Source organism: Salvelinus namaycush, chromosome 16, assembly GCF_016432855.1.
Source record: "Salvelinus namaycush isolate Seneca chromosome 16, SaNama_1.0, whole genome shotgun sequence".
NCBI classification, from domain to species: domain Eukaryota; kingdom Metazoa; phylum Chordata; class Actinopteri; order Salmoniformes; family Salmonidae; genus Salvelinus; species Salvelinus namaycush.
This window is the reverse complement of record NC_052322.1, coordinates 4,736,816-4,751,927: the sequence shown is the minus strand read 5'-3', so window position 1 is coordinate 4,751,927 and position 15,112 is coordinate 4,736,816. Positions and strand designations below refer to the sequence as shown.

Sequence of the window (15,112 nt, the reverse complement as noted above, 5' to 3'; positions counted from 1 at the left end):
GGCAAGTCCGTTAAGAACAAATTCTTATTTACAATGACGGCAAACCCGGACAATGCTGGGCCAATTGTGCACCGCCCTATGGGACTCCAAATCAAGGCCAGATGTGATCCAGCCTGGATTCAAACCAGGGACTGTTACACCTTTTTCCCTGAGATGCAATGCCTTAGACCGCTGCGTCTGTGTGTGTTAACTATTTAACTACTAGACTGCTTAAAAGGCCGCTAAAATTGTATATATCGGTGTCGTTTTTTTTTTGCAAGGACAATATTGGTATCGGCCAAAATTGTCATCAGTGCATCACTAATGTAAAGTCTTGTTCCCGTGAGCTGAAATAAAAGATCCCAGAAATGTTGCTTACGCACAAAAACCTTATTTTGCTTAAATGTTGGCACTGTATATTGTTAGGGTCCGACAGGTTTGGATTAAGGATCAAAGCTCTACTCTTGGCAGTCTCTCGCCCCGCAGGCGTGCACCATGCAAAACTGGTATCAACCCAGGCCTGGAGAGACAATATCCACCAACTCACGGTCAGCACAAGTTCTTCACGCTGAATTGCGATGGCGGGCAATTGTTCTGAAAGTGTCTTCCTGTGAGCCGGTTTAGTGGGCTCATCTTGATTTAGATAAGATTAATTTCACAGCATAGCCTACACAATAAAAAAAAAACATGAAAAGGCCAAGCAATGGACAGTATAGGCTGGATGTGTGCAAAATGCAATAGGCCTTCAGAAAGTGTTAAGACTTTTTCAACGTTTTGTTACGTTACAGCCTTATTCTAAAATGGATTAAATAGTTTCCCCCCCATCAATCTACACACAATAGCCTATAATGACAATGATAAAGATGTTTTTTTTTTACATTTTTGAAAATGTGTTAAAAATACAAAACTGAATTATCACATTTACATAAGTATTCAGACTCATTACTTTGTTGAAGCACCTTTGGCAGCGATTAAAGCCTTACGTCTTCTTGGGAATGACGCTACAAGCTTGGCACACCTATATTTGGGGAGTTTCTCCCATTCTTCTCTGCAGTTCTTCTCAAGCTCTGTCAGGTTTAATGGTGTGTCGCTGCACAGCTATTTTCAGGTCTCTCCAGAGATGCTCGATTGGGTTCAAGTCCGGGCTCTGGCTGAGCCACTCAAGGACATTCAGAGACTTGTCCCAAAGCCACTCCTGCGTTGTCTTGGCTGTGTGTTTAGGGTCGTTGTCCTGTTGGAAGGTGAACCTTCGCCCCAGTCTGAGGTCCTGATAACTCTAGAGCAGGTTTTCATCAAGGATCGATCTGTACTTTTCTCTGTTCATCTTCCCCTCAATCCTGACTAGTCTCCCAGTCCCTGCTACAGAAAAACACCCCCACAGCATGATGCTGCCACCACCATGCTTCACCGTAGGGATGGTGGCAGGTTTCCTCCAGACGTGACGCTTGGCATTCAGGCCAAAGAGTTCAATCTTGGTTTCGTCATACCAGAGAATGTCTTTTTTAATGGTGGGAGAGTCTTTAGGTGCCTTTTGGTAAACTCCATGCAGGCTGTCATGTGCCTTTTACTGAGGAGTGGCTTCTGCCTGGCATACAGGCCTGATTTGGTGGAGTGCTGCGGAGATTGTCCTTCTGGAAGTTTCTCCCATCTCCACAGAGGAACTCTAGAGCTCTGTCAGAGTGACCATCGGGTTCTTGGTCACCTCCCTGACCATGGCCCTTCCCCCCCGATTGCTCAGTTTGGCCAGGCGGCCAGCTCTAGGAAGAGTCTTGGTGGTTCCAAAACTTTTTCCATTTAAGAATGATGGAGGCCACTGTGTTCTTGGGGACCTTAAATGCTGCAGAAATGTTTTGGTATCCGTCCCCAGATGTGTGCCTCAACACAATCCTGTCTCGGAGCTCTACGGACAATTCCTTTGACCTCATGGTTTGGTTTTTGCTCTGACATGCACTGTCAACTGTGGGACCTTATATAGACAGGTGTGCGCCTTTCCAAATCATGTCCAATCAATTGAATTTACCACAGGTGGACTCCAGTCAAGTTGTTAAATTCATCTCAAGGATGATCAATGGAAACAGGATGCACCTGAACTCCATTTCGAGTCTCATAGCAAAGAGTCTGAATAATTATTTAAATGTGTGTTTCTGTTTTTTATTTGTGATACATTTGCAAAAATGTCTAAACCTGTTTTGTGTTGGTCATTATTTGGTATTGTGTGTAGATTGAGGAAAATGTTTTATTAAATCCATTTTAGAGTAAGGCTGTAACGTAACAAAATGTGGAAAAGGCCAAGGGGTCTGGATATTTTCCGAATGCACTGTAAATGTTGCATTTACACATGTTGATGTGCAAAAGATTGTAAAAGTTGTGGAAGTGGCTGTTTCACTGACCTAGGCCAATTTGGACTGGTCACCTGACCCACAAGTCCACAACTTACGGAGCATGGGTTTAACCAGAACTGATCATTGAAAACGTAACATGTTGAATAATCAATTCGTTATTCTGTTTCTCATTATCCAATATTTCCTTTAGACAATGAAAGCAAAAAAGCATTCTGTTTTCAGATTCAAATCAAATAAACGAGGAACTACACTGCACTCGTTTTATTTTATTTTTATCTTGTCGTCTTATAGGAAATATTAATTGGCCAAAATGTACACGCACCTTACAGGTAGGTGTTCCTAAATTGGACAGACCAGGTTATCTATCAACGACCAGAGTTTGTTCTCTCTTTGTCCCCCTCTTTCTCTCGCCTCCACAGCCAGTGGCCATTCCAGGCCAAAGCTGGTAATTTCATGTCTGATAGTGAAGTAATGACACAATGTGCGTGCAGCGGTCTACTCTTCTTTCAACACAGTGTGGAGGTTTAGGTGTAGAATATACAATGAGTGCAGAGTGCATTCTGCCGCGCAGGTAACTACCGGGTTGGGATTGAATGTTAAAGTCAAAGTACTCAAGGTAAAGTGTGAATAGTCTAGTCTTAACTCTCAACAAAAGTGTGTTCCAATAGTCTTTAATAGCTGAAATGCCATTGTTTCATTATGTGACGCACTGAGAAAAGCTACTGAATTATCAGATTATGTGAAAAGCCCTAATAATCAGAATATTCGGAATATTACACCTGATATAGGGGATGCTAGAGTGTGTGGAAGTACTGACCTGATTGTATGAAATGTGGACTACACATTCCTTTTGACTATAGCCACATGAACATGGATGAAATCGAATATGAATTCATTCTCTTTTTGTCCTTCAAAAGTTCAGTTCAAGTCAACTATTTTTGGATGAGCTGCATACGGTACAAAGGCAAACATATTGTGAGTTTTTTTTTATGGACAGTCATCTCTGTTCATCACCTGTCAACGGATGGCTCAATCCCTCATTTTTGTACACAAAATCTCAGTGGCGCTGTACATGTAGTTCCTCTAGTTGAGGAAAGCTATTGTTGTTATACCCCGCAGGTGATAAGAATTGGTACAGAGCCGTGTTCTTGGAGACCACAGAGACTGAGGCCAGTGTGATCTATGCAGACTTCGGCAACTCCGAGAAGCTCCCCTTCGCCAGCATTCTGCCCATCCCCACAGAGTTCCTGGAGCTCCCTTTCCAGATTGCCCGCTGTGCCCTCACAGGTAAGAAGGGCCACAAGGCAGAAGTCAACTGCACAGTCTGAAGTTAACGCCTAGCCCTGTAGCTGTGATCTTGTCCCGTTGTGTCTGTCTGGGCCTGTAGGAGCACTTTGAGATGTGATCTGTGTCTGTTGTATGTCTGTGTGACTGGTCTGTCTAGTTTATGTGGCACTCATTTTCTGTACATAAAGAGGGATATGATCTATGACCTGTGTCTTCCTGTCAACTGCCTGTGTGACTGATCCGTCTTGTTTCTGAGTCTTCATCCCTGTATTTAAGAAGTGCTCTGAGATACCTGTCAGTCTGTGTCATGTTGTCTGTTGTCTGCTGTAGGTAAGGAGCACTTCCCGTCAGTGTGGCCCGTAGAGGTCCTGGAGCTTTTCAGTGCCCTGCTGAGTGATGGAGTGCTGGCCTCTGTCCAGGACTTCGATGGCAACTCCAACCTGCTGTCAGTCACCCTGCAAATAGAGCGAGGCGGGGGCCACCTCAACACTATGATCCTAGAGGGGCTGCAGGGCACACACACCGGCAGTGCCAAGACCTCCACCCCCAGACAAGAGCCATTCCAGACCAAGATCCCCATCATCGCCACAGCTCCAGTCACGCCGGCCACAGCTCCAGTCACGCCGGCCACAGCTCCAGTCACGCCGGCCACAGCTCCAGTCACGCCGGCCACAGCTCCAGTCACGCCGGCCACAGCTCCAGTCACGCCGGCCACAGCTCCAGTAACTGGTGTGTCAGTTCAGACATCCGTGTACTAATACAGTATCAAAGGGATATCGTAGGGTGTGGCAGGTAGCCTAGAGGTTAGAAAGGCAGGCCTGCAACTGGACGGTTTCCAGTTCGAATCCCATGTGTGACAGGAAAGTCTGGTGGTATTCTAGGTATCAGATGCCATTTCCTGCTGTTGTGCTCTTCAGCAAGGCACTTAACCCCTACACTGCTCCAGGGTCACCGCACTGTGGCGATGTCTTTGGCAATGTAACCATTTGTTTTGTTTTTTGCATCTTGCTCATTGTGTTTGTAGTATCTTCTAATTAAATATTGCACATGAAACCTTTTAGATGAGCTGTATATATACATCTTATGTAGTTTCAGATTATGCTGCACCGAAGAATACCGAACCCAAGGAACCACAGAGCCTAACTTGCTCAAAGAGTGTGAATGGTATGTCAAAATGACTAATCAGATACTGCTTACTTGATCACTGACACATTATTGGCACATTTTACCCAGCTGTTGGCTTCCAAGTTGGTTAAGCACTGACTCCAGTATTTGTTCTCCAGATGATGCCTCTCCATGCTGCTGCCGGGACTTGGTGCAAAAGGTGAAACACATTTTTCTACTATTGCTACTAACATATTCAGGTGGTGGCACCAGCCCATGATTTGGTCACACAGTAATTGTTGCTTTGTCACGCAGTAGAAAAAATGACTTATGAAGTAATTCACAGTGCTAATGAGATGGTATGATTCAAGTAAATAAATACATTGTTTAATCTGACATATCCAAGAAAGATTTAAGATATTTTGATACGTAACCTAAACCAGTTATTCATTTTAGGCTATTGTTGCTATATTTTATTCTCAAAATAGGACTCCAGAATTTGGTTTATTTTGTTCAATCAAATCAAAGTTTATTGGTCGTGTACACAAATTTGCAGGTACATTGAAATGAGTGTGTTTCTAGAACCAACAATGCAGTAATACCTAGCAATAAAATAAACACACACAGTCTCCCCAAAAAATAAGATATTAGGAAATATGTCAGAGACCTTGACTTTTTCAACATTTTGTTATTATTATTCTAAAATTGATTAAATGGAGGGGAAATGAAAATGACCATCTTACATGAAATTACCAGCTGTGGAATGGCACTACTGGCTGTGGAGGTGAGAGAGAAGGTCCCACAGTTGACAGTGCATGTCCAAGCAAAAACCTAGCCATGAGGTTAAAGGAATTGTTCTTAGAGCTACAAGACAGGATTGTGTTGTGGAACAGATCTGGGGAAGGGTACCAAAACATTTCTGCATCATTGAAGGTCCCCAAGAACACAGTGGCCTCCATTCTTAAATGGAAAAAGTTTGGAAACACCAAGTCTCTTCCTAGAGCTGCAAGAATTTCTAGAGCTAAAAACCTTTTTTCGCTTTGTCATTATGGGGTATTGTGTGTGTAGATTGAGGCCGTTTTTTATATATTTTTTATCCATTTTAGAATAAGGCTGTAATGTAACAAAATGTGGAAAAGGGGAAGGGGTCTGAATACTTTCCAAATGCACTGTACAGTCGTGGCCAAAAGTTTTGAGAATGACACAAATATTAATTTTCAAAGTCTGCTGCCTCAGTTTGTATGATGGCAATTTGCATATACTCCAGAATGTTATGAAGATGAATTGCAATGAATTGCAAAGTCCCTCTTTGCCATGCAAATGAACTGAATCCCAAATAAACATTTTCACTGCATTTCAGCCCTGCCGACATGTCAGTGATTCTCTCGTTAACTTTTTATGGCTGCAGGGGCAGTATTGAGTAGCTTGGATGAAAAGGTGCCCATTGTAAACGGCCAGCTCCTCAGTCTCAGTTGCTAATATATGCATATTATTATTAGTATTGGATAGAAAACACTCTAAAGTTTCCAAAACTGTCAAAATATTGTCTGTGAGTATAACAGAACTGATATTGCAGGCGAAACCCTGAGGAAAATCCAAACCGGAAGTGGCTTCTATTTTGAAAACTCCATGTTCCATAGCCTCCCTTTGCTGGATTTAAAGGGATATGAACCAGATTCCTTTCCCTATCGCTTCAAGGTGTCAAGTCTTCAGACATAGTTTCAGGCTTTTATTTTGAAAAATGAGCCAGAACGATAACATCTCGTCAAGTGGTCACATGAGTTTTGCTCGCGCAACAGAGTTTGGACAGCCATTGTTTTCCCCTCTCCTACTGTGAAAGACATTTGCGGTTGATATATTATCGATTATATATTTTAAAAACAACCTGAGGATTGAAAAAACGTTTGACATGTTTCTGTGGACATTATGGAAATGATTTGGAATTTTCGTCTGCGTTGTCGTGACCGCTCTTTCCTGTGGATTTCTGAACATAACGCGCCAAACAAACAGAGGTATTTTTAATATAAAAATAATCTTTATGAAACAAAAGGAACATTTGTTGTCTAACTGGGAGTCTCGTGAGTGAAAACATCCGAAGATCATCAAAGGTAAACGATTAATTTGATTGCTTTTCTGATTTTCATGACCGAGCTACTTGATGCTAAGTGTACTCAATGTTTTGTCGAGCGATCGATAAACTTACACAAACGCTTGGATTGCTTTCGCTGTAAAGCATAATTTCAAAATCTGACACGACAGGTAGATTAACAAAAGGCTAAGCTGTGTTTTCCTATATTGCACTTGTGATTTCATGAATATAAATATTTTTAGTCATATTTATTGAATGTAGCGCTATGCTATTCAGCGGTTGTTGATGACACTTATCCCGTTAACCTGTTATGGCTGCAATCCCGTTAACACAGCTGTGAGTGTTGACGAGGACAAAGCTGGAGATCACTCTGGCATGCTGATTGAGTTCGAATAACAGACTGGAAGCTTCAAAAGGAGGGTGGTGCTTGGAATCATTGTTCTTCCTCTGTCAACCATGGTTACCTGCAAGGAAACACGTGCCGTCATCATTGCTTTACACAAAAAGGGTCACAGGCAAGGATATTGCTGCCAGTAAGATTGCACCTAAATCAACCATTTATCGGATCATCAAGAACTTCAAGGAGAGCGGTTCAATTGTTGTGAAGAAGGCTTCAGGGCGCCCAAGAAAGTCCAGCAAGCGCCAGGACCGTCTCCTAAAGTTGATTCAGCTGCGGGATCGGGGCACCACCAGTACAGAGCTTGCTCAGGAATGGCAGCAGGCAGGTGTCAAGAAGGGCAGCAAAGAAGCCACTTCTCTCCAGGAAAAACATCAGGGACAGACTGATATTCTTCAAAAGATACAGGGATTGAACTGCTGAGGACTGGGGTAAAGTCATTTTCTCTGATGAATCCCCTTTCCGATTGTTTGGGGCATCCAGAATTAAGCTTGTCCAGAGAAGACAAGGTGAGCGCTACCATCAATCCTGTGTCATGCCAACAGTGAAGCATCCTGAGACCATTCATGTGTGGGGGTGCTTCTCAGCCAAGGGAGTGGCCTCACTCACAATTTTGCCTAAGAACACAGCCATGAATAAAGAATGGTACCAACACATCCTCCGAGAGCAACTTCTCCCAACCATCCAGGAACAGTTTGGTGACAAACAATGCATTTTCCAGCATGATGAAGCACCTTGCCACAGGGCAAAAGTGATAACTAAGTGGCTCGGAACAAAACATCGATATTTTGGGTCCATGGCCAGGAAACTCCCCAGACCTTAATCCCATTGAGAACTTGTCAATCCTCAAGAGGCGGGTGGACAAACAAAAACCCACAAATTCTGACAAACTCCAAGCATTGATTATGCAAGAATGGGCTGCCATCAGTCAGGATGTGGCCCAGAAGTTAATTGACAGCGTGCCAGGGCGTATTGCAGAGGTCTTGAAAAAGAAGGGTCAACACTGCAAATATTGACTCTTTGCATCAACTTCATGTAATTGTCAATTAAACGCCTTTGACACTTATGAAACACTTGTAATTATACTTCAGTATTCCATAGTAACATCTGACAAAAATATCTAAAGACACTGAGGCAGCAGACTTTGTGAAAATTAATATTTGTCATTCTCAAAACTTTTGGCCACGACTGTGTATAGTGTAAGACAGTATGGACAGTATATGAATAGAAAAGCTGTGTACAGCAGTAGTTGTATAGGATGAACCATGACTAGAATACAGTCTATACATATGAAGTGGGTAAAACAGAATGTAAACATTATTAAAGTGACCAATGTTTAATAACTATGTTAATGGGGCCTCTAAGGTGAAGGGTAGCGTACCGAGTGGTAGCCGGGCTAGAACAGTGATTAAGGCTAGTGGCGACAGAATCAGTTTCTGTCTCTCAGTCCCAGCTTTGATGCACCTGTACAGTAAAATGTATTTTTGTGCACTGGCTATCCATTTATTTGGCCCTTGTTTCTGTGAAATCTCAAATTCATTGAACCTTATGCTCTTTTAACACTAGAACCGCCAACGTCTTTTGAACATGGTCTTTTGAGCGTCATGTGATTTAACAATTGTAATATCGCTGCCATGTTTAGTCATGTCCCCCTCCGTCCTTGACTTTTCCTAAATAAGTCTTTCACACACATACGTTGTGAGAATTTCGATACAACAGAGTTTGTTATAAGCAGTTTTACGAGTACACTCAACAGTTACAGATTTTATTAGACTGTTAAAATAGACACGCCAAGGGTGCGACATTGGCCTGGTATGCCTCGAGGCCCGGCGGTTCTAGTGTTAAGGACCATCTTCTGCCCAAAGTGTAGAACCAACATGTTTTGAACCCCCTTCTCTTTCACAGATTGACCAACTGGAAGAGCACATTCTGTTCCTCATGAAGCAAATAGGTGGATGGTCAAAGTGACTGCCATACACAACTCTATGTTCTAGGAATATTCATGAATACGTGTAGATATTCAGTTTAGGTGATTTATGCTTTGCCGTTCAGTTGGGATGTTCCCTCAAGAGTTTTTGGTGGGTGAATGTTGCATCTTGGCTGTGAAAAGTATTTACATTATGGGTATAATATGTTGGAACAGCTCTCTTGATCAGGACTTTGTTTTAAACTTTGGTTTAAAATTGCTAATCGAATTGTTTTGGGACCATGTGGTCAACGCATTAATAATGTTAGGTATCATAGTCTTCTTTTCAATATACTGTAACTGTATCCAGAATCCAGCTTTGAATTCAGATTCAAGCTTTAAGGTTGTTCCCATTGCTCAAGTCACAGCAACATTACATGATTATGTGCCTGCCTTCTCATTTAGTGTTCCACCATCTGTTGAAGAGGCATGGTTTGTCATTTACTTGTTTTAATTAAAGTTCAGTTTGGGATATGGAATGGCTTTGTGACATTAACTGAAAGCATTTACTGGAGCGGATTTCTTGATGGATAACCAAACAGCCGGGGCACAGACTACATGCCGATTAGCAATGTGTTTTAGCGCTTGATCTAAGATAAGACAACAATATTTATTTTCCTGTGTGTGAAATAACTTCGCTAGATATTTAGGCCCTCATTTGCTCCTGGTAGATCTCACTTTTTGTCAAATTATCAATGTTAATTTTATGAGTTGAAGACCTTTAAAGGAGAATGTTGCTACTTTTCAACCTACTCTGTATTTTTGATGTTAATGGCATGTTATAAAAGGGTGAAGATGCTTTTTTTGTGTGATTTTTTTCAAAACTTGTTTTTGAGAAACTTACCCCAGTCGTGATAGACTTCCTGGTTGCTCGTTGTGCAGTGTGCGGGCATCCAAAAAGCATATCCAAAAACACACATGTGCTTTTAGAAACACACGCTCTCAATATGGTGATGTAGGTCTTTAGATGTTGTACACATGCAATTGTGTCATTCTGAACTTCCGCAACGTTATATTCCATTTTGTGCAAGTGCAGCGGTTTCCCTCACCAGCTTGTGCTACTTCTCTGTGTAGCCTGCGCAGCACAGAAGAAACGGTAAGTAAGTACATTAATTTCTTTGACACTTCTCAATATAAAAACTGACTTATACCCATAAGTTTAACAATTAAATCTTTTAATAAAATTAGTAACCTTTTGGTTTTCAGATGTAAGAATGTCCCTGTTCGGTTTTAGTGACTTTCAACTTTCTAAATCCACCCTGAATCTACTCTTCCAGTGGGATCAAGATTTTCCAGATTTTCTGCATCAAAACTAACCTAATCACACTACCTTGGAGTTTTGAGAGGAAATGGTATCGGTTGGTTGTGGTTAGTTTTTTGAATGGTCTTTTCACTCATGGTATACAGTAGATAACACCTCAAACCCAAGGCTAAATCTGCATCAACATTGTTAGTTCACTGTTACCTCAACATCAAAGTCGCGCCTCTCTAGACCCCGTTCTATATTGTAGTAGATGTAGGGCGGTTTGCATCAAACTCTACTTAAAACTTTGCGATTTATGAAGGGGTTTGTCCTGAGGGGTAATTAAAATAGGTATCCAAGTGGTCACCTTGCATTGTATGTACCGTAAGCACTTTTTATGTAGGTTTTGTGTGTGTGTGCGCCGTTAGACGTTGGTTAGTTTAGGCACTCAAGGATGAGAGGAAGGGGTTGTCCTGTCCTGTGATCAGACCAACCAGTTTGAAACCACCAACAAACAACTAGACAATAGGTTGTCTCTTGTATCCAAGTGTCTGTTGGAAGTGAGAGAGTGGGTGTGGGGTTAAGACATCGTCTTTGCTCCCCTTTCCAAAATGTTTTAATAATAGCCAGATATGTGAAATTAACTATGCCCATCGTGGTTAATTTATTTAGAACCAGAGAACAGGGGTGATTCAAACATGTTTACCAGTAAAGTGGGGTAACAAGAATGGAGCTTTTAACATGAGAGTAGGTCTTCAGCACAAGTATTTGTTGGTTTACCTGTAAAAACCTGTAAAAATGAAATCAACCCAATTCTTATGATGGGTTGTAAATGTATAGAAAGTACACTGTATAATAAGATTTTAAACACTCTGATTCTGTCTGTGGCCATTTGTGTGGGTGTTGTCCGTGGTTGATCTCTTTATATCATGAGGCTAGCTTTAGTGTAACTTAACATCTCACAGCGTGAAGTTATTGGTCATTTATTTTCAAAGTAGCTTCCCCTAACTGACTTTTTATTTATATATACATTACCAGTCAAAAGTTTGGGGACACCTACTCATTCCTTTTTTTGTTACTGTTATCTCCATTGTAGAATAATAGTGAATACATCAAAACTATGAAATAACACATGTAATCATGTAGTAACCAAAAGTGTTGAACAAATCAAAATATTTGAGATTCTTGAAAGCACCTTTTGCCTTGATGACAGCTTTGCACACTTGGAATTCTCTCAACCAGCTTTATGAGGTAATCACCTGGTATGCATTTCAATTAACAGGTGTGCCTTTCCCACGTACTGTTTGCTTTTCTGTGCGCATAAGCAACAGTACAATCTCTGACGTGCAGCAACATCTGCATTTCACAAACTCGTCACTTTTTTCTACCCAAACCGTGCCATCCCTCCCAGACTCCTGTCTCACCGTGGCAGTTGGGATCACTGTCTAAGTTGTCTCTGTTCGGTTTTGTCTGCGGCGAGGCAGAAATAGAGCTGCACCTCTTGGAATTTTGAGTTATTTGACAGTGTCATAGAAACTGCAGAATATGCTCTTTCTGATACCATACTGAACAAAAATAAACGCAACATGCAACAATTTAAAAGATTTACAGTTACAGTTCATATAAGAAAACAGTCTATTGAAATAAATAAATTAGGCCCTAATCTATGGATTTCACATGACTGGGAATACAGATATGCATCTGTTGGTCACAGATATCTTTATAAAAAGGTAGGGGCGTGGATCAGCAACCCAGTCAGTATCAGGTGTGACCACCATTTCCCTGAGGCAGCGTAGACACTTCTATTTTTTACCTTTTAACTAGGCAAGTCAGTTAAGAACAAATTCTTATTTTCAATGACGGCCTAGGAACAGTGGGTTAACTGCCTTGTTCAGGGGCAGAACAACAGATTTGTACCTTGTCAGCTCGGGGATTCGATCTTGCAAACTTCCGGTTACTAGTCCAACGCTCTAACCACTAGGCTACCTGTCGCCCCATCTCCTTTGGATAGAGCAGGTAAAACATTGTTGATTGTGGCCTGTGGAATATTGTCCCATTCTTCAATGAGTATGCAGGCCAAGGAAGAACTAGAGCATTTTCAGCTTCCACGAATTGTGTACAGATCCTTACGACATGGGGCCATCCGTTATCATGCTGAAACATGACATGATGGCGGGGGATGAATGGCACGACAATGGGCCTCAGGATCTCGTCACGGTGTCTCAAATTGCCATCGATAAAATGCAGTTGTTCGTTGTCTGTAGCTTATGCCTTCCCATACCATAACCCCACCACCACCATAGGGCACTTTGTTCCCAACGTCGACATCAGCAAACCGCTCTCTCACACGATGCCAGACACGTTGTCTGTGAGGCCGGTTGAACGTACCGCCAAATTCTCTAAAACGACGTTGGAGGCCGCTTATGGTAGAGAAATTTAAATTACATTCTCTGGTAACAGCTCTGGTAGACATTCCTGCAGTCAGCATGCCAATTGCAAGCTCCCTCAACTTGAGACATCTATGGCATTGTATGACAAAACTGCACATTTTAGAGTGGCCTTTTGTCCACAGCACCTGTGTAATGATCATGCTGTTTAATCAGCTTCTTGATATGCCAAATCTGTCAGGTGGATGCATTATCTTGGCAACAGAGAAATGCTCACTAACAGGGATGTAAACCATTTGCGCACAAAATGTGAGAGAAATAATATTTTTGTGTGTATGGAAATTTATGCAATCTTTTATTTCAGGTCATGAAACATGGGATCAACACTTTACATGTTGCGTTTATATTTTTGTACAATGTATATGGAACTCAAAATGTTTTACCTGCATGTGACTCTGAAGGAGGATTTGATAAAGTGCATCTGTCAATTACAAGATGTGCCCATCTCTTCGTGTACAATTTGATAACTGATATTGTCACTCATCAGATTATTTTATATTGTCTACAGGCTAACTCTTATTATGTGTGTAATTCGTTTCGGTATCGTTTAGGTGTAGTTTCTGGCTGACTGGATTTGTTTGTTTCCCGCTCATCAACTTGGGAAGAGTCAAGCATATGTTTTGCATTATTCTAAAGGCGTACTGCAACACATTGCATGTTTTTGTTTCCCTTACAATAAATGTGATTATTAATAGTTACAGTAAATATAACAGTCCTGTGACAGCTTATTTTTGCAAAGTAAACTGTAAAAGAGAATGGTATCAACCTGCAAGACGCAAGGTCAAAATAATTCAAATGACGCCATAAATAGGCATAACATGCTGATAACTAGGCATAATACATTCATCATTACTCTATTGTTGTTCTAAATTAAATCAACCTCTTCACCCTCATCATTCAGTTAGGCCTCATTTAAATTTGATTGTGAAGTGACTGTCACAATTATCACCCATCCATTTGTCATTCATTCATTGGGCTGGCATCGTTTGGTTCAATGGATAGAGTGAAGGATATGTTTTGCATTATTCTAAAGGCCTACTGCAACACGTTTTCATTTCCCTTACAATACATGAGATTGGTAATAGGGTTACAGTAAATATAACAGCTTCTTTTTACAAAGTAAAACAAAGGAGAATTGTATCAACCAGCAAGGCATGCGGTCAAATTATTTGCTGCTGATAAATAGGCATAACACAAACTCACCATTACACTGTTGTCTTTCTAAATCAACCTCTTCACCCTCCTTATCACTCAGTTAGGCCTAATTTAAATACAATTGTGAAGGTGCACAATTATCGCCCATTTATCCATTTGTAGAGAGAGACACATTAGCGTCCTGGGTGCCAACGTCCTACAGCACAATGTCTTGGCAGGTTAAGTTGGGAATAGGCGTGGGGGAAAGATGGGTCAAAAGGCTGGAAATACTTTTCTGTTTGTGATTTCAAAATTCTGACAAATTAGCAGTGTAAAATACAAACATGTAGGAAAAGTCAGGGAAGGAGCAGGATGTACAGTAGCAGGAAAAGGAGGTGAACCCTTTGGAATTACTTGGATTTCTGCATAAAGTGGTCATAAAATTTGATCTGATCTTCAACTAAGTCACAACAATAGACAAACACAGTGTACCTTTTTAAAAGTTGTGGTAACTCGTTCCTTCTGAATGCGTTTGAGCCAATCAGTTGTATTGTGACAAGGTGTGTGTGTGGGGGGGGTAATACAGAAGATAGCCCTATTTGGTAAAAGACCATGTGCATATTATGGCAAGAACAGCTCAAACAAACAAAGAGAAACGACAGTCCAGCATTACTTTAAGACATGAAGGTCAGTCAATAAGGAACATTTCAGTCGCAAAAACCATCATGCGCTATGAAACTGGCTCTCATGAGGACCGCCACAGGAATGGAAGACCCAGAGTTACCTCTGCTGCAGAGGATAAGTTCATTAGAGTTACCAGCCTCAGAAATTGCAGCCCAAATAGATGCTTCACAGAGTTCAAGTAACAGACACATCAACTGTTCAGAGAAGACTGTGAATCAGGCCTTCATAATCGAATTGCTGCAAAGAAACCACTACTAAAGGACACCAAGAAGAAAAAAACTTGCTTGGGCCAAGAAACACGAGCAATGGACATTAGACCGGCGGAAATCTGCCCTTTTGATCTGGAGTCCAAATTTGCGATTTCTATCGCCGTGTCTTTGTGAGACGCGGTGTGGGTAAACGGATGTTCTCCACCTGTGGATTTTCCACCGTAAAGCATG

At 41.5% G+C, this 15,112-nt stretch overlaps 1 protein-coding gene across 1 annotated transcript in view; it reads left to right on the top strand.

Annotated features, from left to right (window-relative positions):
* The window catches only part of tdrd1 (tudor domain containing 1), a 75,331-nt gene extending 66,165 nt beyond the window's left edge, over positions 1-9,166 (top strand). The window contains exons 23-26 of the mRNA XM_039010270.1: positions 3,441-3,608; positions 3,939-4,337; positions 4,892-4,932; positions 9,104-9,166. Of these exons, the coding sequence (XP_038866198.1) occupies positions 3,441-3,608; positions 3,939-4,337; positions 4,892-4,932; positions 9,104-9,166 (671 nt within the window). The remainder of the gene's footprint in view (positions 1-3,440; positions 3,609-3,938; positions 4,338-4,891; positions 4,933-9,103) is intronic.
* The last annotated feature ends 5,946 nt before the right edge of the window (positions 9,167-15,112 follow it).